The sequence below is a fragment of the Plasmodium brasilianum genome, chromosome 13 (genome assembly GCF_023973825.1).
Source record: "Plasmodium brasilianum strain Bolivian I chromosome 13, whole genome shotgun sequence".
NCBI lineage: Eukaryota > Apicomplexa > Aconoidasida > Haemosporida > Plasmodiidae > Plasmodium > Plasmodium brasilianum.
Window position 1 is genome coordinate 2436080 of NC_090126.1, and position 25739 is coordinate 2461818.

Genomic DNA, 25739 nt, shown 5'->3' on the forward strand with positions numbered 1-25739 from the left:
TACTTGTTTGTGCAATTTTTAAAGGACTATATAGTTTATAAATAATATTATTTGGAATATACCCTCAATATACTACTTGTCTACTGTTGTGATGAATCACTTTTATTTTTTTCTGTATGAAGATATTTTTACCTTACTTACAATGATGTACTGCAAAGGAGTATATTTTAGAATGTGAGACATGCTAGTATGTACGTGCTTAATATTACTCACATATGTAGGTGTATATATAATATATAATTTATATATGTATATATACTTGTTTACAAGTATACATGTGTGCGTTCTAGTTTTTAATCCATATGTGAGCTTTTATTTTTTAAAATTAATACTTAAACATATTAATTTTTTTATATATAATGAGTGGGATCTCTAATACTCTTTATATTGTCTGTGTTCTAATTTATCAATTATCAGAAGGAATTATTTTTATTTAAATTTGTCAAATAAATTTATTTTTTCCGCAGAAAGTAGGTATATTACATGTGTGAGAATGGTTATAGAGGTTATTTTATTTACTTCATCTGCGGCTTTATTGGTGGTTTTACGGATGACCTTATTCTCTTCATTACGATGCTACAGCTACTGTTTGCGTATTCTTTGATTTTTTTTTACTGCTGTATTTTTTGTTTTGTTTTATTTTTATTTTATTTTATTTTTTTTTTTTTTTTTTGTTTTGTTTTCTTTTTTTTGTTTTGTTTTCTTTTTTTTGTTTTGTTTTCTTTTTTTTGTTTTGTTTTCTTTTTTTTTTTTATTTTTCCTTTTTTGAATGAGGCGCAGAACTTTCCACATGCGTTTTACCGCACAATTAATAAAAGTAAGAATATTATTTTGTCATTTTATTTTTTTTTCTCTTTTTTAAATATAGTAGAAAAAAAATAAATATTTAAAAATACAAAAAGTGTGTAAACGTACAGTGAAAATTATAAGCCAGGTGCTGAAATTTTGTAATTTTTGCTGTATGTCGTTTTATATTTTTTTGAAGAGGGAAGAAGAGGGAAAAGTAGACATGCATAAATACATGTATATATATGTAAGCGTACATATAAAAATACATATGATACAAATACGCGTACACATATATATACACTTTTTTTACTTTTTTTTTTTTTTTATATTTGTTTGAAATTCATTAAAGCTGTTTTTCATATGTTTTTTATTTAATTACATACGTTTGCAGTTCAATTCTTTTACAAATAATATTATAAACTATTTGAGATTTCCTTTAAGCAAATTATTTCCCCATGGCCGTCATTACCGTCTTAGAAAAAGTACGTTAGAAAAAAGTAAAACGTAGAAAAGTAAAATAAAATAGTTTAAAATGAAATAATACAGAGTAAAAGACAAAGGGGGAAAGCTATTCATTATGTGAAAGCGCGGAAAAACGACTCACTCTTGCGATACAACGCACGCAAACAAACGTGCATGTATATATATATATATATACATATGCTTGTTCATTAATATGATATATACATACATATATGTACATATGAGTATAAACACAAGTATGCTTCTTTTCCGCGTGGAACCCTTTTTAGGAAAATGAGAAATTCAAAAAATTGAGTGAAAAGCTTCTATATTTGCTGAACAAGTACAGGTACGCGTATCTGCAGTCCGTTGATCTTATAAACTTGTACGAGGGAATAATTAGAAGGAAATGCAATGATAGCAATAACAAAGATCTTCAAGAATGTTATAAGAAAAAGAGACAATTTGAAAATTTGTTACAAGAAGAAATAATAATAAGAAAAAAATTAAAAAATAATGTAAGTCAAAATAAATCCACTGTTGACACAACACCATATGATAAAAATGTTATGTCAGATGCAGTTATTGGGAAAAAAATAAATGATGTACTAAATGTTAAAGATAGAGGAAACGATAACAGCAATAATTATACAAACGTTCCATTAATACTTGATATAAGTGAAAAAAATAAATCTGATTATGTAAATTTGGGTGCTCTTGATTTTAGTGCATATAAAGAAGATTCAGAAGGGTGCATTAAGTACTGTGAAAAAAAAAAGAGAACACAGATAGGTAATGACAAAACAAGCAAAGAAGAAATTAGTACTACCACATCAAAACATGTGCATAAGTCCGAATTTAGGAAAAGACCATTATATAATCAGTCTGTGTATATGAAACAGAGTAATATCAAAACATCCCAAATCCGGACTGTGCCATATGGTCTCAAAAATGTATATACAGATAAACAGTCAAAGTTAAATGCTTCTAAAAATGTGGATGTATCGAATAACAAAATTGTACATAATAATGGTGTTGGTATTAATAGTAGTAGTATTAGTAGTAATAATTGTAGTAACAAAAGTAGTACTTTATTAAACAGCAATTTTGGGGCATATAAAAGGAATGGACGAAGTGAAATTCACAAAAGTACCTTCATTCCAAGTAACAGACAGATGACTACTTTGAATAAAAGCATTTATATAGATACAAAAAGCATGAATAATAAGAATAGTAATATAAATGAAAACTTGCTATCTTCAAATAAACATCCTTTAATAAATAAAGACAATTTAAAAAAAAATGATCCTATGGTTAATAAAAAAATGAGTGTAATAAAATCAAGTAATTTGCAAAAAAATAGTATTTACATGAGAAAGTTAAACTCTTCGACCATATCTAGTAATAGTTCTATATATATGAATAAGAATATTTTAAATAAAAGTGTATATAATAGAAGCAATACAGTTTTGAATAATACTACAACTACTACTAGCAGTAGTAGCGATAGTAAAAAAAGGAAAATCGATGAGAAGTGGGAAGAGGATGAAATATGTTCAACTAGTGCAAAACATAAGCTGATGGAAAATGTACCTAATCATATGGACTCTAGTTTTACCGAATGGATTAAGGAAGAAAAGAAGACCATTTTTGAGAACGAAAGGAATAAAATATGTACCTCCGCAGAAGGAAGTGTAGATTTAAGGGAAGAAGGGAAATATAGATTGAGTCAAAAAAATTGGGAAGAGTTAAGCTGCTCCTACATACCGTTGACAATGAAACATGTAGAGCATTTAATGGATGACGAAGATTATAACAAATACGCATGTTTAGGTGTTATTCCTGGAATATATTCTGAATTAATGAATGAAAAAAAAGTAGATGAAGTTAAAGAGGGCATAGATGAAGATCAGAACAACAAACGTGATTGCCCAAAATTCAGTATAGATCATACAGAAAACAATTTGTCTAGGAAAAGTAGGGAAGAAATGCACAAAGGAGAAGAGTTGGTAGAAGCACAAGTTGGAGTAACCATTAAAAAGGAATTACTTGAAGAGTCAAACAGAAAGGAAGATGTAAAGGCATCATTTCATCCATACATGAGCAATTCAGCTAGGGGGGGTAAGAACGAGTCTGACATGGTCAATAATGCTAATAGTTTTGAAGGGAAATTGGGAGATGAGAAAAAATTGGGAGATGAGAAAAAATTGGGAGATGCGGAAAAATTGGGAGATGCGGAAAAATTGGGAGATGAGGAAAAATTGGGAGATGCGGAAAAATTGGGAGATGTGGAAAAATTGGGAGATATGGAAAAATTGAGAGATATGGAAAAAATGAGAGATATGGAAAAATTGAGAAATGTGGGAAATATCGAAAAAGGCAAAATTCTTGAGGATCCCTCAAACGGTCTTAGGGGGAGAAACCTCATTGAAGAAGTAGAGATCGTACATAAGAATGAGAGGAAGGAAAAAGAGTTTTCATCAGAAAAAAATACTCACTACTATATATCAGCGAAGGATCATAGGAATAAAGATGACATCAACAATGGACTTATTATTAGCGAAATTAATAATGAAAATTATAAGGATATAAATGTGGATGTAAATAATGCCAACAAGGAAGATCAGAATAGTAGGGATAAAACATCTCCCTTTCAAGTGAATGACTCATGTAACATCGAGTATATCATTACTAAGGATGTATCTTTTTCAAAAACTAAAATCACACAAAATAAGAACTATATAGCAATAAGGGGAAAAGATGAAAAGGGAGATAATTTAATTACAAATGAAAAAGATTTATCAACAAATATTACCATGAATTATTCTGATATTAAGAAGAATAATGTTGGTCTTATTGCAAATGCAAATAATGAAATACCTTTAAATTTTAAAAGTATTATTTTAAATATAAACGATGAGATAAAAAAGAAAGCACAAGAAATTGAAAAAAAGAATAGTAATTTATCCAAATCTAAAGTATGTAGCAAGAATACTAATCTGAACAAACATCCATTCCCTCCTTCACTTCGGAAAAGAGTATTATTATTATCTCAAGAAAAAGAGGAGGAAGAAAAATGTAGTAATAACAACCGAGCTAATTTACATGTACAGATGAATTTAAGTTTAAAGTATATATCACTAGATATCATCGATTTAGATAAGACTATGAAAGAGGGTATACATAGTTACAAAGAAGTTGAAGAAAGCTATATTGAGTGTGAGCAGCAGATTAAAGACATAAATGTGTATAATGATATACTGGAGAGAGAGAGAAACACACTTTCCTTCCACCAAAAATATAAGAAGGATGGGGATCCTACATCAACTAGCAGCAGTAGTAGCAGCAGAAATAACATCAGTAGTTGCGGAAAAAACGAATTAATCCTCTTTAAATCGTCTCAAGAAATAAAAAAAGAAATAACAAACTTCATCGGAATATCTATATTTCATTGCATAAAGGAATCGTTTGTACCTACTAGCTCATTAATGAATGACCAAAAATTGGAGCTGTGGTTTACCAAAAAGAGCTGCAGAAAAAATGGCATTAAGGATTATAACAACACTAATTTGGATGGGAAATGTAGAGCTATCTGTAGCGGAAATTGTAGTAATAATTGTAGCTGTAATAGGAATAGTGTGATGAGATCTACTCACTCTTGTAGCTTTCTGTTTAAAAAAAATAAAAGAAGGTTAAGCTGCATGGGGTACTTTAGTCAACCGGTTGCTATTATGCTTTGCTCCTTAAAAAGACAAAGCGAATATAAGAATTTAAAAAAAATTATTACCTCAATAATGTTTTGTACATGTGATTCTGTTACTTTAGAAAAAATACTGCACACTATTCCTGAGGAAAACAGTAAGAACTACCCCTTATGGAAAGATGCAATACAAAAATTGAATGTATATCTAGGGGAGAAGAAGAAAAAGGAGATAATTCGAAATTTACTTCGAGTAAAAAAAGAGAGAGAGAAGAAAGACAAAGAGGATGGATTTGATTCAGATGAAAATAATGAAAACAGTAGTTACGAGTTGAATGATAAAAATAAATATGAAAAATTTAATTTAAAAACATATGATTTTATGAGAGGAATGAATGGTTATGGTAACTGCCTAAATGCTTCTTTTTCCTCCGCGGGAACGGAGGGAATAGGGACTACGCATAGTACTACCGCTGATATTACTACTACTGATGTTACTAGTGATGTTACTACTGCTTCTACTACTGCTCCTACTACTTATGGAGGTGTTTGTGAAATGTCAAAAGAAAAAGAGGATACAAAAGACAGTAAATTGTATGAAGATGAAGAATTTTGCTTATTTATGTGTACCATAAATAATGTACACAAACGATTTAGATATTTGTTATTGATAGAAAATTTTGGTTTTATATATGATGACCTAGGAAAACATATAAAGAATAAGTTAAATAGTATTGAGTTAATCATAAGTAAACATATTTTATTAAAACAACTTTTTTGCAATATTCTGTTTTTGTGTAATTGGTTAAACGAACCAAAAATATATCAATGGTTTCAATGGGATATGGTAGTGAAAAGATTAGAAAAATTGCATGGATATTTAGAAAATGGGAAAATCTCAAGAGATAGATGCATAATGGTTCTATTAGCTGAACATACAGGTGAAATATTTAGTGATAAGGAATTAAATGAATTGAAAAAAGTGAGCAAATTTCATATTAAAGACCTTTATGATAAATCTATTGATTTTATTAATTGTTATTTAGAATTAAAAAATCAAATGAGTACAGAAGAATTTAAAAAAAGTTGTCTCATATGCATAGAGCAAGAAGGAGATGAGGGAGAAGGAGAAGATACACCTACACAAGATAAATTTTTAGAAAAAATACAATTCTTTGTAGACAAAAATTATAAAAAAATGCTTTTTATAATTTGGAATTTGGTTCTTTTAATAAAGCAATATTTAATACTTGTTATATGGTTAGGAGATATTAAACCCTTTTACCCTCTTTTTAGTTATATAGATGAAGCTCGAAATGTCAAATATTCTAACGACCTGTTTGTCAATTTTGTTTCCTTTTTTGAGTCTTACAACAGATATATTAATATCATTAATAAAAAAACTGAATCAAATGAAAATAGTCAAAAGAAACTTGAATTACTAAACAATACCAATAACTATTTTTTATCATCGGACACTTATTCTACTAATGCTGAAGGGAGATCTTTAAAAATATACAACAACTTAGGGGATGTTAACTACTGTGGCTTTACCGATAGTTCTGCAGTTAACGCAAATGTCGGTGAGAAGAAATATAACTACGGCAGGGGCGTGAGCCGTAATATCACCACTGCTACGGCTACTACTGCAGCTAGTACTACAGCTATTACTAATAGTAGAAATAATAATAATAATAATAATAGGAGTAATAATAATAATAATGATTGGAACAATAGTAGTAATAATAACATTAATGATGACTATAATAATAATACGTCAAAAGAGCTAAACACGGAAATGAAAAAAAGGAAATCGCTTACCAATACAGTAGATTATGCATGCGAAATAAAAAGAAAAAGCATAGAAAAGGAACGAAGGAAGTATAAAATAAGAACGAGTTTTGAGAATATTTGTGATGCCGAATTTGAGACCTCCGACTAGTAAACTTTTGTGCTAATCATAATTTCGATTTTAGTATGATATTTTACTTGGTTTTAATATTTGTTTCAGTAATGTTTTAATGCGTTTTCCTACTCGTAAATCCGATACTATTGTTGTTATTGTTACTGTCATTTTTTTTTTTTTTTTTTTTTTTTTTGTGTTACGTTAAAATACACTTATTAATTAATTTTTTTTTTTCTTTATCCATTATATCCACCTCTCATATGCAGAAAGTGTTTTTTAAACAATATTACAATAATATATTTGAAAATGATTTATGTATTATTTTAAAACGTTTATTTCATTATGTACAATCGAGCACATGAAATAAATAATTGTTTAGATATGTATATTTTAGTATTTTTTAATTATTTTATGAACACCCTATAAAACAGTACCTACTTTTAACTCCCCCCTTTTTCAAATACCTCTCTGGACGTACGCTAGTATTTATTACCATTTTGTTTACACACAAACGGATGCTTCAAATTTTTGTATTCGCAAATGTGAAGATTAAAATTTTTAGGATTTCTAAATGCGCAATTGTTCATATATATCCTCCATATGTATTCACCTCTCTATATATCTCTATGCATATATAGGTATGTACGTATGTTCCCCCACATGCATACATATATAAATACATACATACATATAATTAAAATACAAGGAAATAATTTTTTAACCTGTAAAATAAAAAGTACGCTAAACTACATATTTTTTAAAACTAATGCCACGAGTTTTTATAAAATCACGAGATTTCTTACACAAAATGAAGAAATATAAAAACAGTAAAAAAAGCATTTTTAAAAATAAAAAAGATATTTGAGGAATCTATCTTTAGATTTAAAGAGTTTTTAAATTGTTTCATGCGCGTATAAAAATATCTCCATAAATATACATATATATATATTTGTTCGCCTGTGGTATCATGAACGTATAGTCATATATGTTGACACCTTCATTCTATTAGAGCTATTTCTATATTAATGTAACATCGAGTAAAGAACTAAAACAACAAATATTTTAGCAAAATCATTTTGTACGTATTTTCAATTTTTGTCCAAGTCTTACATTGTACAAATTAATAATAGTGTGACATTGTCCCTAAATACTGTAGTTACTTTTTTTTTTTTTTTTTTAATATTTTATTTTAATCATTTCATTTCCATCTTTTAAATTTACTTATTTTTAATTTAGGAAATGCTTAATTATCAATTTTAATATAGTATTTATTTTCATTTTCTTTGTTCTTTTGTAATATTTGCTTAACTTTTCTTTAATTCTTTTGTCAAATAAATTTTTTTTTTTTTTTTTTTTTTTTTTATTTTCCTTCCTTTTCCTTTTCACTTATTTATTATTATTATTATTTTTTTTTTTCATCATATGTATTTTGATTAATTTTGGTGTGCAGTTTGTCCATTAATTCGGTACTGTATTCTGTATATTTCAAAAAAAAAAAAAAATTAAGATATTTTGTATTATTTTGAATTAAGAATGTATTTTTTTTTAAAAGGAAAAAAAAAAAATAAAATAATGGAATATATAAAAAATACGAATAATCAAAGTACTATTTTTATTTCTTATGTATAAATTAATTTTAAAATAAAAAATGTAACATGTACATTTTTTATATTTTACCACACATTTATAATTATACATTTATAATTATACATTTATAATTATACATTTATAATAATACATTTATAATTATACATTTATAATAATACATTTATAATAATACATTTATAATAATACCTTTTTTGTAATTTTCCCCCTCCCCACCATCTTTTAGCAGATACTTGTAAGTACAAAGATATCTCATTTTTATTTTGTTTTGTACTACCTTACTTTTAAGGTTGTACAATTGCTGAAATTTTTTTTTATATAGAACAATGCTTAAACTGCATGGTCAAAACAACTGATTAATAGCATTATATTTAAGCATACATATTTTGTCATTATTCGTTATTTTTTACTTTTTTACTGTATCATTTTTTGTTTTTTATATATATAATTTATGTAGCTTTATTTTTTTAACATATTTTTATCATTTTATTTTGTTACTCCACATACTGTTTTTTCCTTTTTTGTTTCTTCCTATTTTGTTTCTTCCTACTTTGTTTCTTCCTACTTTGTTTCTTCCTACTTTGTTTCTTCCTACTTTGTTTCTTCCTACTTTGTTTCTTCCTACTTTGTTTCTTCCTACTTTGTTTCTTCCTACTTTGTTTCTTCCTACTTTGTTTCTTCCTACTTTGTTTCTTCCTACTTTGTTTCTTCCTACTTTGTTTCTTCCTACTTTGTTTCTTCCTACTTTGTTTCTTCCTACTTTGTTTCTTCCTATTTTGTTTCCTCCTATTTTGTTTTCTCCTATTTTGTTTCTTTATATTGTGCTTCACTTCGTTTTACATTATTTTATATTGCTTTGTTTTACCGTATATTGCTTTATTTTATATTCATTTATTTTATTTTATATTGCTTTATTTATTTTATATTGCTTTATTTTATTTTATATTGCTTTATTTTATTTTATATTGCTTTATTTTATTTTATATTGCTTTATTTCATTTGGATTGTTTTTATTTACCTCTATTTTGCTTCTCTCAATTTTTTTCACATTATTTTGCTTTAATTTATTTAGCTTATTTTTATTTCACTTTATTTTGCTTCAAGTTATAGTATTTAGAATATATTTATTTTAGCAGATTTTATTTTGTGCTTTCCTTCCATCTATTTTGCTTATCCCCTTCGAACTCATACTCTTTTCAATTTTACCAATGGGTATGCATTATTTGCATACATTAGATGAATACTTCGCAAATAGTAAAAATAGAGGTTTCATCGAATCGCATATAATTAACCCTAAAATATCAAGATGGGATATTCTTTTTTTTATGTTATTTTTTCTTTTCATGACCGTATTAAGATTTTTGGTTGCAGGGGTGCAAAGTGATATAATAAATAAAGAGAGTATTTTGTATAATATATGTAGTAATACATTATTAGATAAATTAAATAAAAAATGGGAGATATCAAAGGATGGACTTATATATAAATGGAAAGAGAATTTTTGGTTTGCATTATGGCATGGGTTTTCTTTTGTATATAATTTTATATTATTATTATCTATGTCTGGCTATTTGAATAATACGAATGGGTGGATTAAGATGTGTTTTAAAGAAACAACAGGAAAATGGTTTTTCTTAGTTACAGAAGAAGAATTTATGGAAAATAAAAGAGGATGGCCATACATGTACATAAATAATTATGTATATTATTTTTATTTAATACAAATGTCTTTTTGGACCTCATGTCTTTTTTATTTAAAATACGAAAAAAAAAGAAAAGATTTTTATGTTTTTGTATTACATCATTTATCCACAATTTTGTTGTTACTTTATTCGCATATTATGAATTTTTGGAGAATCGGGCTGTTAATTCTTTTTGTTCATGATATTGTTGATGTAGCACTTTATATTTCGAAAACTCTGAATTATTCGAATCCGAAATATCAAAAATATCTAACAACATTTTACATTTTATTTGTTTTTTCTTATTTTTTTTTTCGTATCATTTTGTATCTTTTTTATATTGTTATTCCTTTGAGTAATATGAACGTTATTAAGACGTATACTGACGGATATGTAACATCATATAGTGATATTCCAGGTGGAGTATTTCCAGTTTTCTTCTTGTGGCTGTTGATGGTACTGTTTACATAAGCATTCAAAAGTTTTTCCTTCTTATTTTGAAGGCTTTTAGTATGATTGATTTCTGTGCTAGCCAACAAAAAACACATTAATATTATACATAAGATATAATGGCACGAAATAGAATACATGCATATGCATATATATATATATATATATAATACACGATTGTGTACAAGCTTTCATATTTCCTATACCAGCTTTTGTTACAGTGCTGTGTTGTTTCTCTCACACCGCAGCGCCTTTTATTTCTCTTCCTTACATCACAGTGCTTTCATATTTCTTTTTTTTTTTTTGTTTGTTTTCTCTAATTCCTTTTTAGGTTATGCATCTTTATTGGTTTTTCCTAATTCTGAAGATGACTCGAGTATTTATCATAAATTCGTGTAATACAGAAAAATGAAAAGGAAAAATAACATTAGTGCATCCATGCATGCTTATATACATACATTCATATGTGTGTAATATGCATATACATTTATCCTCGTAAATCAATAAATGTACGTATAATTATGTGCATATATATATCTACATAAAACTACGTAGCTGTTTTCTCTTTTATTGCAGCGAAAAATGAACAAATTCAAGATGTACGGAGTGATGATGAAAGTGACACCAAAATCATTAAAAAGGCCCCAAGAAAGGGAAAATAATTTTTTATTACTATTCAGTCAAATGAAAATATTCTTATATTTTAATATCCGAACTTGGTTCCTTTAGTATATTTTTTTTTTCCCACTATTATTTCATGTAATTGATTAATTGTGATATTCTTTTCTTAAATTAACTCTTGTACTTGTCGTTGCTATTTTTTTTTTTCATTCCATTTATTTTTACGTAATCAAGTAACATAAACATATTAAATGTTACATACGTAATATGTATGCCGTGCATATATGTACATATATAAATATATATATATGTGTCCATCATATATATGAAAATGGTTAGTTGGCTCTTAATGCTGAAGATTATATATATTTATAATTTAACATGACTAATTTTATTATTTAACTTTTTCAATTTTATTTTAATTAAATGTGTGCATGAAAAGGAGAAACTACTTTATTGTATATGAAAAAAAAGAAAAGAAAAATGTTTTAACTTAAAAAAGAAATTATATTTCACCAAAAAATATAAATTAATACGTTTTTTTTTTTTTTTTTTTTTTCTCTTTATCTAATGTTAAAACTTGTAACTTATAAAGGATAAATAAATACATCATCATTTTTCATTGCTAATTTATACATTATATATTGTATGTATTTTCAAATTAGCAAATCATTTATGAGGGTATTCATTTAAAAGTACATTTCTCAAAAAAAAAAAAGAAAAAGTTATCCTCATGTGCTTCCTAAACAGGTACCTAAATTTTTTAATTCCATAATTCTACTTTTTCCTAAATTACCCATCTTTTTCTTTTTATCAAAACTGTCATCGCTACCGTTGTTCTTGCCGTTAAATACCTGTAAAAGGGTTAAAGGGGGGAGGGGGAAACGCAAAATTACGCATATATAATTATACACACGTATATATGCATACATATATATATATATATATATATATATTATATATATATATATAAGTATACATGTGTAGTAGTTTTACAGATATATATTTGTTGTTATAAAAAAGGGGTGTTTTGAAAAATTACATTTGAGTCATTGGACAAGCCAAATAAAGTCTTAAAGAATATGGCTAGCTAAAAAAAAAAAAAAAAATTATTAACATATCTTAAATTAGGAGAAAAATATATTTACTTTCTGCAAAAAAAATGAGTAAATTGAAATATGTACTTGAAGAATCATATATACATAATATTTTTTTAAGTTTATATGTTGTATACATTCATGTTCTATAAATATTTATATTATATGTGTGCGTTATTTTATGTAATAATGGCATATTTTGGTGTTACGATATTAATAATGGTTTTCAGAAAATTTGTAATATAATTTATCAGGTTAATTATTGGCAAGGTGAACCTGTTATGGAAAACATTCTTTTTTCGTATCTTCTCATATTTCAACTTCCTATCTTTTAAAATATTTTCATACTCTTCATCATTTTGGTTTTTTCCTTTATTATTCATTTTTCATTACGCTTAATTTTAATGGTAAAGGGAAAAAGAAAAGATACTGGACATAATAAGGTAGTATATATATTATGCTTGTTTATATGGTTGTATTTATCACAGAACTTGCAGAAGTGTAAGCAATAGTATGTGGTAATTCTTAGTACAATTCTTAATAAAAGAAAAATATATATGCACATACATTTGCATATATTTTGATTTTCAAAAATACTACTAAAGTCTAGATGAAAAATAAACAAAAAAAAAAAAAAATATATAAAATAAACTACAAACAAGAAGAAATTTACAATAATATGCGAGATAAATAAACAAAATAGAAAAAAAGAAAAAAAAGAAAAAAAAGAAAAAAAAGAAAAAAAAGTGCAGTGTGTGCTATGTGATATTTTTATTATAAAATTTTGTCGATAAAATGAAACTAGAAAATGAAAATTTTTTTATGTGCAGTTCATTAAAGGAAATTGAAAAAAATAAATTTCAATTTCTTTATTTTTTTATTTAATAATAAAAGAATTTAAAAATATTTTTTTTATTTATTCATTTAATTAAAAAAAAATTTTATTTAGGAAACGTACAGTAATCTTTTCTTTTCGTTTCACATTTTATATTTATTTACGTTAAAAGATGGAAAAAAATCACAACATTGTAAAAAAAAAAAAAAGAAAAAGAAAGAAAATGGAGAATAAATAAATAATATAGTGTAAAGCGTCATACGTCGATCATAGCTATTACATCCATATGGAATTAGAGTTTTTTATGTGTACTGTAGTGCTAATTTACTAGTAAAATTTTTTAATTTATTTAGAGTATATATTTTTGTACAATTATTACACCATTATGTTTTTCCTGATATCTATATCGTACGCGTTACAATTGTCTTAGCTGAAATATGGCAATTTCTTTAATGTGAGTAAAGAATTAAAGTCTTATATGCTGAAAGCAATGAAGGAATATCAGTGCTATTTTGAGAAGGCATTAATTAAAAATTGTAACTTAGAGGACAATATAAAATTAGTTAAAGATTTAATAATTGACGAGGAGTAAACAATTTATTTTATTGTACTTTGTTTTATTCTACTTTTATTTATTTTAATTTGATTTATTATAATTTGATTCATTTTAATTTAATCTATTTTATTTTGATTTATTTTGATTTATTTTGATTTTATATATATTATTTCATTTTAACTTTGTTCTACGCATAAAAGGGGAACACAGCCATTATTTTGACCTTTCCTATTCCTCGTTTTTCCTTTTTTAAATTAGAACTTGTTACAATGAAGATATTTTTCTAAAAATACAAAAGACCTTCCATATTTATGATTTCTTCAACTTATCTTTATTATTCCCAATGAAAATAATTAATAAAAATGGAAAAACATTAGTACAGGTACTCCAATTTTTGCATCATTAAAAATGATGAGCATATTTTTAATTTATGATGACAGTACATTATATTATATGTGCACATACCAAAACACCTACGTCTGTCTATATAACTGTTAGGAAGAATTGAAGCAATTTGGAGCATTCATATAATTTGAATATTTAAATTAAGCGCGATTTTTTTTTTTTTTTTTTTTGCCTTTTTTCGTCTACCTTTAGTTAATATCAGAAGATACTAACCAAAATGATTTAGAGTTGATACAGGCTGTTCTTACGAATATAGAACAAAACAAAATGGACAAATTAAATTTTTTTTATATAGAGAATATAATTTTTGAACTATTAGGTTATTTAAAAAATGAAAAAAAAAAAAAAATAAAAATACAAAAAAAAGACGAAAAAAAAAAAAATAAAAATGATTTCCTTTTATTTTGTAAAATACTTTTTTAATAGATGAAATAATTAGACAAATAACAGTTGAATGTCCAAAGCGTGGTTTTGCCTTAACACTGTAATAAAATATATATATATTTATATATGTGAATATATGTATATGTGCACTTATGGATATATAGATCTGATAATTTCGTATTAGTAATATGCGAGTAAAGAAATATATATAAGCTAAACTACATAAGCAATGATTTTATATTTGAATAGGAAACATTAATACTCATAAATCGAAAATAATAAATATATATAAGAATATTTTTTAAGAAAGAAATATATGAATATTTTTTAAGAATACACATATGAATAATTTTTAACAAATATACATAAATATTTTTTTCTGTTCTTACATTTTCGAAAGGATAAATAACGAAATTCAAAAAAATATTAATTATTATAAAAATTTGATAGAAATTATTGAACATAATAATGACATGAATAACGAAAAATTCAAAGAAGTGCAATCCAAACGCAACTTACTTGTAACCCTTCACCTTTTTATTTTCTTCTTGACATTATTATATCGTTTATATAATTCTAATTTAATAAAATTATACTCGCGTACTCTTAGCTAGGGCAACTGGCTGCGGAAGAGGATAAATTAAAAGAAAAATTAACCGATGTGCAAAATGAGCTTGAGTTATTAAAGAAGTAGAAATGGAGAAACAAAAAATAAAACATTCACACCAAAAAAAAAAAAAAGAAAATACATATATATATATATATATATTATATGTATGTATGAGGGAAGATACATGACCATTTTCGATCTATTTAAAAAACATGCCTCTTCTCATATGCATATGTGCATATTTATACAAATACATGATTTTTAATTTTTCTTAAATTTTTTTAACACAGCGAAAATAAAAAGAAAATGCAAGAAAATAAAAATAAAAAAGAGATACAGGTTTCCTATTTTTTTTGGACTCCATTTTTTTTTTTTTTTTTATAATAAATATTATTGTGTTGTGTGCTTTTTAATTTTTATTTTTTATTTTTTATTTTGTTTTGCTTTTTTTTTTTTTTTTTTGTAGTACGATTTGTTAAAGCACAATGAATCATTATTAGAAAAAATTAAAGAAATTTACGATAAGCAAGGGGAAATTTAAACTTTGTAAAAAAATAGGGAAATGCACGAATTTAAAATAAAAAAGAAGGTAATGAAATATATGTCCACCAAGCATATTTTGTAATAATTTATCTTATTATGCTATATTATGATTTATTATATTTTTTGGTGTTTTATTTTATATATCTCACAGTTTTACTCACACGTCATGTAAAACACACTTTATGAAAACTTTGAAGGGTATTATCTTTTAATTATTCCTCTAGAGATTCCTTCATTTGGTTAATTTTGTTTAAATTTTCTTTAATCTTTTTCTCTTCCGTAAAAATATTTTGAATAATAGTTGCTCTTTCCTTTAATATGTGATAATACTTTTCGACAAAAATTAAAAACGTCTGTGCATTGAAAGGAAAAAGTAATATAAATTACATTTAATGAATATGCGAAGCTCAGACTGTATTAATTTATTTAATAAAATGAAAGGAAACCATGCGTGCGTATGTATGGATAAACATGTGTGTATACATATATATATATGTATGTGTATGGGTACACGTTTGTGGGAACTTTCAAATTAACCTTCCATAACTCTATCATATCATCAGGGGTTATATGCGCCAAGTTATGCCAGTATTCTTTTTCTTGTTTTTTTCTTTCAAGTATTAGCTTTAATGAAACATTTAGTCTCTAAATGAAACCGATATAATAAGTAATTATTATTTTAAATACTGCTATATTACGAAAGTGCTTATTTGGTAGGACAGTTTTAATGAATTATATATTTAAAAGTTTATTATAATTTTTTTTGTTTTTTTTCCATTATCTTTTGATCTCACATTTTTGTATTTTTGTTTATTCGCAGTAATTCTGCATACATTTTCTTTTTCCTTCTCTTGATAATACTTAAATATTATATCTAATGTATATTCTGAGTTGTAAGATAAGCTGATCTCTTCGTTCTCTTTATTATTTTGATGAGTGTCGTCATTTTCCTGTTTATCTTCTTTTGCGACGATTCAGTAAATTAAAGAAGTTGTTTAAGCAAGAGGAGTATATATGTTAAATATCATTATTTGAAGTAATTTTTTATCTATTTATGCATTTATTTATTGATATATCCATTTATTCATTTATTCGTTTATTCCTTATATTATTATTATTTTTTTTTACCTATATAGAACAACTGAGTTAGCAATTCTAAGTCGTCTTGTGTGTTAACACCAATATACTTTAGTATCTTTTTGAGTTTTTCCTGCTGATCGTCTAAATCCTGTAAAAGAAAAAGAGAAGGAAAAATGGAAAAAAAGAAAAAAGAAAAAAAGGAAAAAACACAAGAACAAAAGAATGAAAGAATGATAGAATGATAGAAAAAGTGGTGTTGATGGTATATTAAATAGCAGTCCTTTCGCTATTAATATTTAGTAATATGCAAATGCCTACCCCATCAAATAGAAAATTGCATTCTTGCAAAAGTAACTTCTTTACTTGCTCAATCTGATGAGCTGTAACCTGTTTTATGTTTATATCTGTTTTCAATTCTTCGTCATCTGATAATAAAGCAGTAAATATAACAGTAAGGAAAAATATGATTTGGTTGGACTCAGTTAGTTATAATATAAAAAAAAAAAAAAAAAAAAAAATGAAAAATGTATAAGCTTATTAAATGTTTAAATATGGAGGAAAATACCTTGAACAGCTGCTGAGACGATATTGGAATTTTCTTCTATTAAGTGTTTATAACTGGTTTTATGAAATTCTTTTAAAAATATTTGTTCATGTATAATTTGATTTGCATTTATTAATTTTTCAATGTGCTTGTTAGCCTTAAATGGGGAAGAGGTTTGGAAGAATGGATTATCGAAATGGTTAGGGGAAATTGTTGATGTGTATTTTTGTGCATGTTTATTCTTATTTTTATTTCATATTTTTATATCATACATTTGAGTATTTTTTTTCGTATGTTGTGACATTTTTGTACGTGCTTTTTCTGCACTTTTTGTACCTCATTTTTTTGTAAATCCCAGGCTTTTACATACTTCTTTTGAAAATTTTGCTCATAACTTTTTTGTCTCTTTTGTAATTCAATGAATTGAAATTTTATTCTTTCATACTGGTTTATTAACTCGTTTATATTTTTTCTAAAATTAAAAGGAAAACAAAGAATTTTTTTTTTTTTTTTTTTTTTTAAATATACTCATTTTTGTATAAAAATTGTATTTTTTTGTGAATGTTGTAATATGATCTGGATTATTTTTGTAAAAGTAAACTTCATATTCCATTTTTGTGCATTTTAACTTAACATTAATTTTGGTATATTTCATGTATACTTTTTCATTTTACATGTTAATGTTTAGCATTTTTTTTTTTTAATGGGAAAAAAGAAAAAGAACAATAAATATTACTTTGACTTAATCTTATAGTTGTAATAATAGGTTTTCACGGATATCAAGGCTTCTCTTAATTTATTAATTTCAAGTTTATAAAAATTTATCATTTTTAAATTATGGTCATTTTTTTGTTGCAATAATTTTTTGTTATATAAATTTTTTTCTTTTTCCATAATGATGCGATTAATGTCTTGTAAGTGCTCCATGTTCATATTCTTTGAGAAAAGGGGAGAGTACAAAATAGATGAAAAATGGGGAGGAAGTGGTGTCGATGCTTTGGGCGTGTTAGCTCGTGCGTAAGGGAATATAGGCGTATGTGAGTTAGTACGTACGTACTTCTTTATGTATCCATGTAAATATATATGCACACAAATGTATATGTATATGTATATTGATGGTGTTAAGGGATTACCAAGTTATTCTCCAGGATCTCGTTATTCATCTTTAAATTTAGGTGGTTCTGCTCATGGTTTTCTTTTATTTTCTCATTTAGTATTTTGTGATCTTCCAACTCATCGACAAAAGAAGTAGAATTCTTTTGAAAAAACAAAGCAAGTGAGGGTTAAAATGAAAAACATTTTGCGTCATTAAGATTGTTACAGTGTAGAAAAAAAAATTAGACAAGAGAAAACATTTTAAATAAAAACTCAAATAAAAGTTTGAGCAAAAGTGAACCAAATTTCTCATCCTCATGAAATCTTCAAGTATCTGTTTGTTAGTATTCTATATTAATAGAGGGAATTCAGAAAATGTAAGCAGTTTTAGACATCTGGGCGGGCATATATGTATATGTATATGCGTACATACATAGGGAATTTATTTCACTATTATTTTGTATCCCACTAAGTTGTGCAGGTGTAGATGTATGTGTAATTACTATTACTTTTTCGTATTCTTTTTCTTTACCAAAAAGTTTTTTCTGTTTAAGTTTAGCTCATCTCTTGTTCTGTTAAGGATGTCTAAAATAAGTTATATAGCAAAATTGTGCACTTATCTGAAAGTATTATATTTTTTGTGTGGTAATGTAGTATATCAATTTAAAATGGTGTGGAGAATGAAAGGCTTACCTTCTAAGTATATTTTATATCCCTCCATTTGGTTTCTCATAAAACTGATAAATGATAAAACATTTTTTGAATTAATTTCACACACTGAAAAAGGAGGAAAGAAAGGAAACAAATAAATTGTAAGATAATGAAAGAAAAGAAAAATAAAGAAGCAGAGGAATAAAAAACAAAAAAAAATAGGGAAGTATGTCAAATACAGCCAAAAGTACCTTTTTTAATTTTTTCATCTTTATATTTTAATAGAGAAAAATATTTTTCTATTTTCTTTTTGTAAGTCTCTTTTTCTTTTATTGCTAAAACTTTAACATCTGCAATATTATTTTGAAAGTCAGAGTAGGAAATATTTTCGAGTTGTTCTATTTTTTCTCCATTTTCATTTGAACGTATCATAAAATGATCATCCTCTAAACCGACAACATACTTTTTTATATTTTCTAAGAAAGGCTATAGAGAAAAGTAGTTAGAAATATTTAAAAGAGAATAGAGAGAGTTCAATTTTTATTTACATTATATAATCTTATAAGTTAAAAAATAAAATAAAATAAATGAAAAATAAGGGAAAGTAAATATACGAAACACTTGTTCTCTAAACAAATAAACAGAAAAAGTGAACCACAATTTTGTGAGCTCAATAAAGTACACTGTAACTATAGTGTAATATGCAACTAAGGAGTTATCCTAAGAACAATTCACGACATTTCATTTTTATATCCTTTGAAAAGCTTTTTAATTATCGCATTAAATTACATCCACAGTGTGTGAATATATATATTTTTAGATGCGTATCCATTTGATCTACCTTTTCCTCTGTTTTTACTTGTGTTGAGATATCTTCTAAAAGATCTTTCTTTTTCTCGTTTAAATTCTGAATAATTTCATTTCTCAGACTTTCATAATTTAAATAATGTTCAGAATTTTTATACTGAAAATTGTGTCTTAAGTTAGTTTCATCATTATTTTGGAGCTCCTTGTTATTATTACTTTCATTTTTGTTTTTATTTGCTGTCTCGTTTGAACTCTCTTCTAGTACTTCCTTTTGTTTGTTTACTAAAATGGATCACATTGAAATAACGCAAATGGACTTGAGTGTAAGTGAGGGGGTAATATATAGGTGGATGAAGAAGAATGCAGGAAACAAACAAGAATAAGCGTAACGCAGCAATTTCTTCTACTTCATGAGTAGTTCATGCACATTTGCACAAATAACTACTGTACATACTTTTTTTACGTAGTTTTTTTACACTTTTTTCTAATTCGGTTTCTCCTATTTTCTATCCTTCTTTCTTTTGATGTGTCAAGTAAAATGTCCATTTTCTTTTTAAAAATTTATCTTCATAAATTACTTCGCAAATCGTTTTATAGTTTACGTAAATATACATTTGACTAAAAAAGTAAAACAGATAATTTTCGCATTCAGCAGAACCCTTTATTTTCTTCTTCTTCTTTTTTTTTATGAAATAAATGCATTCATGTATTCGTTATTAATGCTTAAGCAGTCGTTCAAAGCGCTTATATACATATGTATGTGTATTATATATATATATATATATATGAATACATATGATGTGCTTCTATGAATTCATTACTACTTTTGCGAGTGAAGAAAACTTCCGTTAGTTATTGATAAAGATAGTGGGAAAATGTAGGGGTTCTTTATTCTTAGGAATTCATTAGAAAATATTTGTCTTCTTTACCAAAATAACTGAGTAAATGACAATTTTTAGTATGTAAAAAAAAAAAAAAAAAAAAAGTTAAATAAATAAATAAATAAACGAATAAGCATATGGATAAATAGGAAAATAAATTATAATGGCATGCAAATGGAGCGCGTGAAAAAATAGTAGGAGCACGCGCGTAAGTGCATGCAGTGGGTATGCGTATATAAATATGTATATGTATATGAATGTATGTATATATGTATATATATAGATATATATATATAGATAGATATACATTTATATAGATAGATATACATATATATAGATAGATATACATATATATACATATATTTACATATATATACATATAGATAGATATAGATATACATACAGATATGTAGACATATATATGGGCATTTTCTTCCAGTTAGAGTCCTTCAATCAGCCAGTTTTCGTTATTCATAATTTGAAGTAACTTTCCCTTTATTTTATCTCTTCAAAATATATAAAATGCGCACATGACAATATGAAAGAGTTCAGAAGCTGTAGCAGCAGATCATCAGGATCAAAGAGGACATATGAAGAGGCGAGTCTAACAGAGGACTCTGAATTAATAAGTAGAAATATTAATGATAAAAAAAATAACATTAACAAAGGTAAAAGAAGGTCAATTAGTTTGTCAAATAATTTTTTTAGCGTGGATGATTTTTCTAAATATGAAGATTCTCTCAAGTTAAATAACATCGAACATGGGGGTGAAGAAATAGAAAAGTACTTAAGTTGTGCTATGTACACTAGTTTAACTAGCAAAATAAAAAATACAAGTGATGACGAAGATCAGGGTGCCACTGACAAAAAAAAGGATAGAAAAAGATTTGGAAAATACATAAAAGAGAATATAGTGGACTTAGAAAAATTTAAAAATATGCTATTTAAGAAATCTTTGTTATATCAAATGAGATGTCTTAATCATAATGCTGCGTGGATATTAGAATTGTCAAAAGGTAAAGGTAAAGGAAAAACAAAAAGCCAACTTTCGAATAATCCAATATATATTAAACCGTTCCTTTCATATAATAAGTTTATTCGTTTGTTTTACGAAAAAAAATATAAAGATGCTTACATCTTATTAGGCAGAATTTGTAAATATTGTTTTTTTCCTACTAATGAACTAAATATATTATATGATAATTTTTTTGAAAGAAAAAATTATAATTTACATTATTTAGTACGTTCGATAGCTTCAATGCAAAATAGCATACTACATGAGAAGTTGAAATATAACTTGAAAAAACGAGAAAGGAAGACAAATATTTTTACGAAAATAATGAATGGAAATACGTCCCTTCCCCCAACAAAAAAACAAAATATACCTTTTGGTAATTTGTTTTTCGGAAAAGATACAATTAAAAATGAGAGTCTTAATAAAAATGGTTCCACTTCAAGATATGTTAAAAATATAAAAGAAAAAAAAAAAACAAATCGTTTGTAAATTATAAATTTCCTATATTTGAAAATTATGTAAATAATATGTGTAACAAATTTCTTCAAAAGGATATATTTAAATCAAAATACTTCACAAAAAAAAGAGAGAAAAAAAAATTCCACTCTCACTATAGGTATCCAGGGGAGAATAGCTTCACGGATCGTTACACAGGTTCACATCTTACTTCTCGTGAGTCAAAAAAAGAAATGTATAGAACAGAAAACAATTTAGGAGATAAAATTTTGGAAGAACAAAAGAGAGCATATTCCGAGGTGGAATGTAAAAAAATAGTGAACACAAAAACATGTAAAGAGAAAAAAGCGAATTGGACAGATGATCAAATGATGAGGAATTGTGGTGAGAGAATGAGGAATGATCTTTTTTCTAAGAAAAAATACTGTTATAAAAATAGTAAAGATAATATGAAAGTAGATATAAAGTTGTTAATATTTCTAAAAATGTTGTCTCTATATATGTATGGTCATTTTGCTTGTGAAAATAACCTGAACAAAATAGGCAATGTTCTGTTATATAGAAAAAAAAGTATGCATAATTATTATGAGACTAAATCAACATATGGTAATGAAACACTTAATATAAAAGGTGCAATGAAAAAAGAAATATTAATGTACATTGCCAGATACATGAAGTGCTTAAAAAAAAAACTAGAATTTGATACATATCTATATTTATTGCTAAGTATAGTTTATTATGACTTAAAAAAATACAATAAAAGTTTATTTTATGTAAAGAAAAGCATTAAGAAAGATAACTTTAATTTTATATCATGGGTATTATTTAATAATTTAATTTCCATAGAGGTGTTTATTATTCAGGGGGGTTGTTCAATCATAGGAAGATGCAGAAAAAGTAGTTATAAAAAATTGTTAAGCAAAAAATTAAAAAACTCAAAGGTGTGTGGTTGTATTGGTGAAAATATCAGTAAGAAGGAGAAAACATTTTTAAAAAGAAATATGTTCTTAGATAATTCGAACAGGTTGAAAAAACTGTGCAGTTGTTTATTTGAAAACGAATTTTTTCGAAATATCAATAGTAGTCGCATGAACGTAATGAAAAATTATAACACGTACATTTACATTAACCCTTTTCTTAGTTTGGACAAGTCTTTCTTTTTCAAAAACAATTATTTTGTGAGTAACATTTTTAGTAAGGAGATTATCACTGAGGGGAAAAAGAAGAATAAAAAAAGGGGGGTGGAGAAAAAGATAAAGAGGGGGTGGAAGAAGAATGTAAAAAGGGAAGAAAGAGTGGATACTAATCAAACGAATAACAGTCTTATTGAAAAATACCAAATGTACTTACAGAAACACAAATTCAAAAAAAATATAATGTCTCTGTTTGGTTTTGCTCATTTTTGCTCCCTGAACAATGTTTTGTATAAAGACTCTATAAGTACATACGAGTATTTAAAAAGAATCTTATCTAAAAATTTATACATATCATGCGAACTAGCTAAATTATATTATTATAGTGGAAAGTTTAATAAATGTATGAAATGCTTTAACAAAATACAACAAATTAGTAGTATAAATAGACTTTTAAAAAAAGAAATGATCAATAAATGTTTCATTCGATATTTATGGAAAAGAGACGAAAAAGAAGAACATCATAGTGATAATAAAACGGAAAAGGAGGATACAAAATCTGAGCATATTCTAGATTGTTATAATGAAGAGAACGTTAAGGTTATTAGTATGAAAAAGTATAAAAATATGAAAAAGCTACTAGTTCCTTTATATTTTTCAGACAAATATATTTATGTGGAACTTTTAGCGAATATATTTTTTTTTAAAAAAGACCTTTCTTCATTGTTCATTCTTGTGCATAATTATCAAAATGAAGTTGTTAAATCGAGTAGAAGGATTGAAGCTGTGTGCGATGAGAAATGTTTCTATGTTTTGGGAAAATACTTTTCGTTATGTAAAAATTATAATAAATCTATATTTTATTTTAAGAAAGCAATTCAGAAAAACCGATTTCACCTATATTCTTATATGAGTTTAGCTCAGGAATATTTCATATGTGGAAATGTTAATAGTTCTATTTTTTTATTAATAAAAATGTTAGGATTATATTTTAACAATTCAAATGCATGGTTTAGCTTGGCAAAATGTTTAGAGTATAAAGAGTATTATTCCTTTTCTGTCTTTTCTTATAAAAAGGCTATTTATTTTCAGGTTAACACAGTTTTTTATTACTTTTTGGCTAATATGTATTTAAAAAAAGGAGACAGATATAATTATATTGAAACGTTGAAGAGAGGGTGGAGGCTTAAGAAAAGCATACTATTTTGCTCTAAATTGTTTCATGTGTACTTTTCCATATTAAAAGAAGCAGAAGCATTAGAAGCAAAGGAAGAGAAAACAAAGGAGTTAACGCGAATTTACAATTCAAAAAAAAAGGAAAATGGCATCTTCTGTTTTGGTCAAAAAACAAATAAGGAATGCTGTTGTTATAAAAAAAATAATGACTGCTTCACATGGTGTGTTAAATATTTAAAATGTTATATAAAAAAATTAAAAAAAATTGAACATACATCTTCATTTCCTATATTAAGTAAAGAAAAACTACTAACATATAATTATTATGACGACTCTATATTGTTCAAAAATGTAAGACATGACAATTGTGTAAAATATATAAATAAGCTGTGTTCAACTCACTTCACCACAATTTACGATAAAAATACAAGTTTTTTTTTTTTTTTCCATTCGTTGAGAAATTCTTGTACTACTATATTTGAAGCTATTTTTTATTTAGCAAATTATTTTTTTTTCCATAAAAAATTTTATAACGCTATGAAATTATTTCAAATTTTGTGGACAGGAGGCGGAATGTACTCGGAGTTATCGTTCACATTATTTAGACGAATAGAACATACATTAGAACGGAAAAGATTAACAAGAGATGGGATAGATTTGCAGGATTCGTGATATATGATAAATTGTATTTATACCTCATAAGCACGTGAACGAATATAATGGCTCCTTCCGTTATTTAATGCTTTGTTTATTACTTTGTTTATTACTTTGTTTATTATTTTGTTTATTATTTTTTTTATTGCTTTGTTTATTACTTTGTTTATTATTTTGTTTATTATTTTTTTTATTGCTTTGTTTATTATTTTTTTTATTGCTTTATTTGTTTTATTATGAGTCATTATAATTCTTACACTTTTTTACTTAAAATTTATTAAAGTGAAAAATGTAATTTTTTCGGAAGTTTGTTTCTTATCCGTACTTGTATTATTAATGAAATATTATTAAATATTTTATTTTACTTTTTTTTCATTTAGAAGGAAAGTAAAATATACCATGAGTATTTTAGCGTTACAAGAATCCATCTGACCTCCATTCATTACGTGCATTTTTGCACAATTCCAATGTATTTCGAATGTACATTTTTTGTTTTAGTTAACAAGGGTTTTATTAATTTTGTCTTTATTCAACATAATGTAGTCTAAAATGTATAAAAATAATTAATGTTCTGTTTGCACTCATTTTCTGGGGGTGCGTTC

The 25739-nt window shown here is 25.7% G+C and overlaps 5 protein-coding genes across 5 annotated transcripts; 3 read left to right on the top strand and 2 right to left on the bottom strand.

Annotated features, from left to right (window-relative positions):
- Positions 1-1244: 1244 nt before the first annotated feature.
- MKS88_005179 (nuclear formin-like protein MISFIT) lies at positions 1245-6893 on the top strand (the record flags this gene model as incomplete). Its single annotated transcript, XM_067218418.1, has 2 exons — positions 1245-1271; positions 1542-6893. 2 exons carry the CDS (start codon positions 1245-1247, stop codon positions 6891-6893), a joined length of 5379 nt encoding a protein of 1792 aa, XP_067071553.1.
- Positions 6894-8943: 2050 nt separating this feature from the next.
- On the bottom strand, positions 8944-12695 carry MKS88_005180 (selenoprotein; the record flags this gene model as incomplete). The annotated part of the gene is made up of 6 exons (XM_067218419.1): positions 8944-9274; positions 10290-10324; positions 10528-10667; positions 11970-12069; positions 12258-12305; positions 12522-12695. 6 exons carry the CDS (start codon positions 12693-12695, stop codon positions 8944-8946), a joined length of 828 nt encoding a protein of 275 aa, XP_067071554.1.
- A 624-nt stretch (positions 12696-13319) lies between these two features.
- Positions 13320-15643, top strand: MKS88_005181 (uncharacterized protein; the record flags this gene model as incomplete). Its single annotated transcript, XM_067218420.1, has 9 exons — positions 13320-13340; positions 13578-13735; positions 13962-14085; positions 14301-14427; positions 14535-14592; positions 14893-15013; positions 15103-15182; positions 15393-15441; positions 15569-15643. 9 exons carry the CDS (start codon positions 13320-13322, stop codon positions 15641-15643), a joined length of 813 nt encoding a protein of 270 aa, XP_067071555.1.
- Positions 15644-15857: 214 nt separating this feature from the next.
- MKS88_005182 (uncharacterized protein) lies at positions 15858-20368 on the bottom strand (the record flags this gene model as incomplete). The annotated part of the gene is made up of 15 exons (XM_067218421.1): positions 15858-15998; positions 16183-16290; positions 16440-16606; positions 16774-16873; positions 17044-17150; positions 17291-17426; positions 17606-17741; positions 18006-18205; positions 18403-18525; positions 18666-18713; positions 18897-18949; positions 19058-19141; positions 19267-19501; positions 19857-20104; positions 20299-20368. The coding sequence occupies 15 exons, from the start codon at positions 20366-20368 to the stop codon at positions 15858-15860; spliced, it is 1956 nt and encodes a 651-aa protein (XP_067071556.1).
- Positions 20369-21241: 873 nt separating this feature from the next.
- Positions 21242-25155, top strand: MKS88_005183 (tetratricopeptide repeat protein; the record flags this gene model as incomplete). The annotated part of the gene is made up of 2 exons (XM_067218422.1): positions 21242-22203; positions 22335-25155. The coding sequence occupies 2 exons, from the start codon at positions 21242-21244 to the stop codon at positions 25153-25155; spliced, it is 3783 nt and encodes a 1260-aa protein (XP_067071557.1).
- Between the last annotated feature and the right edge of the window lie 584 nt (positions 25156-25739).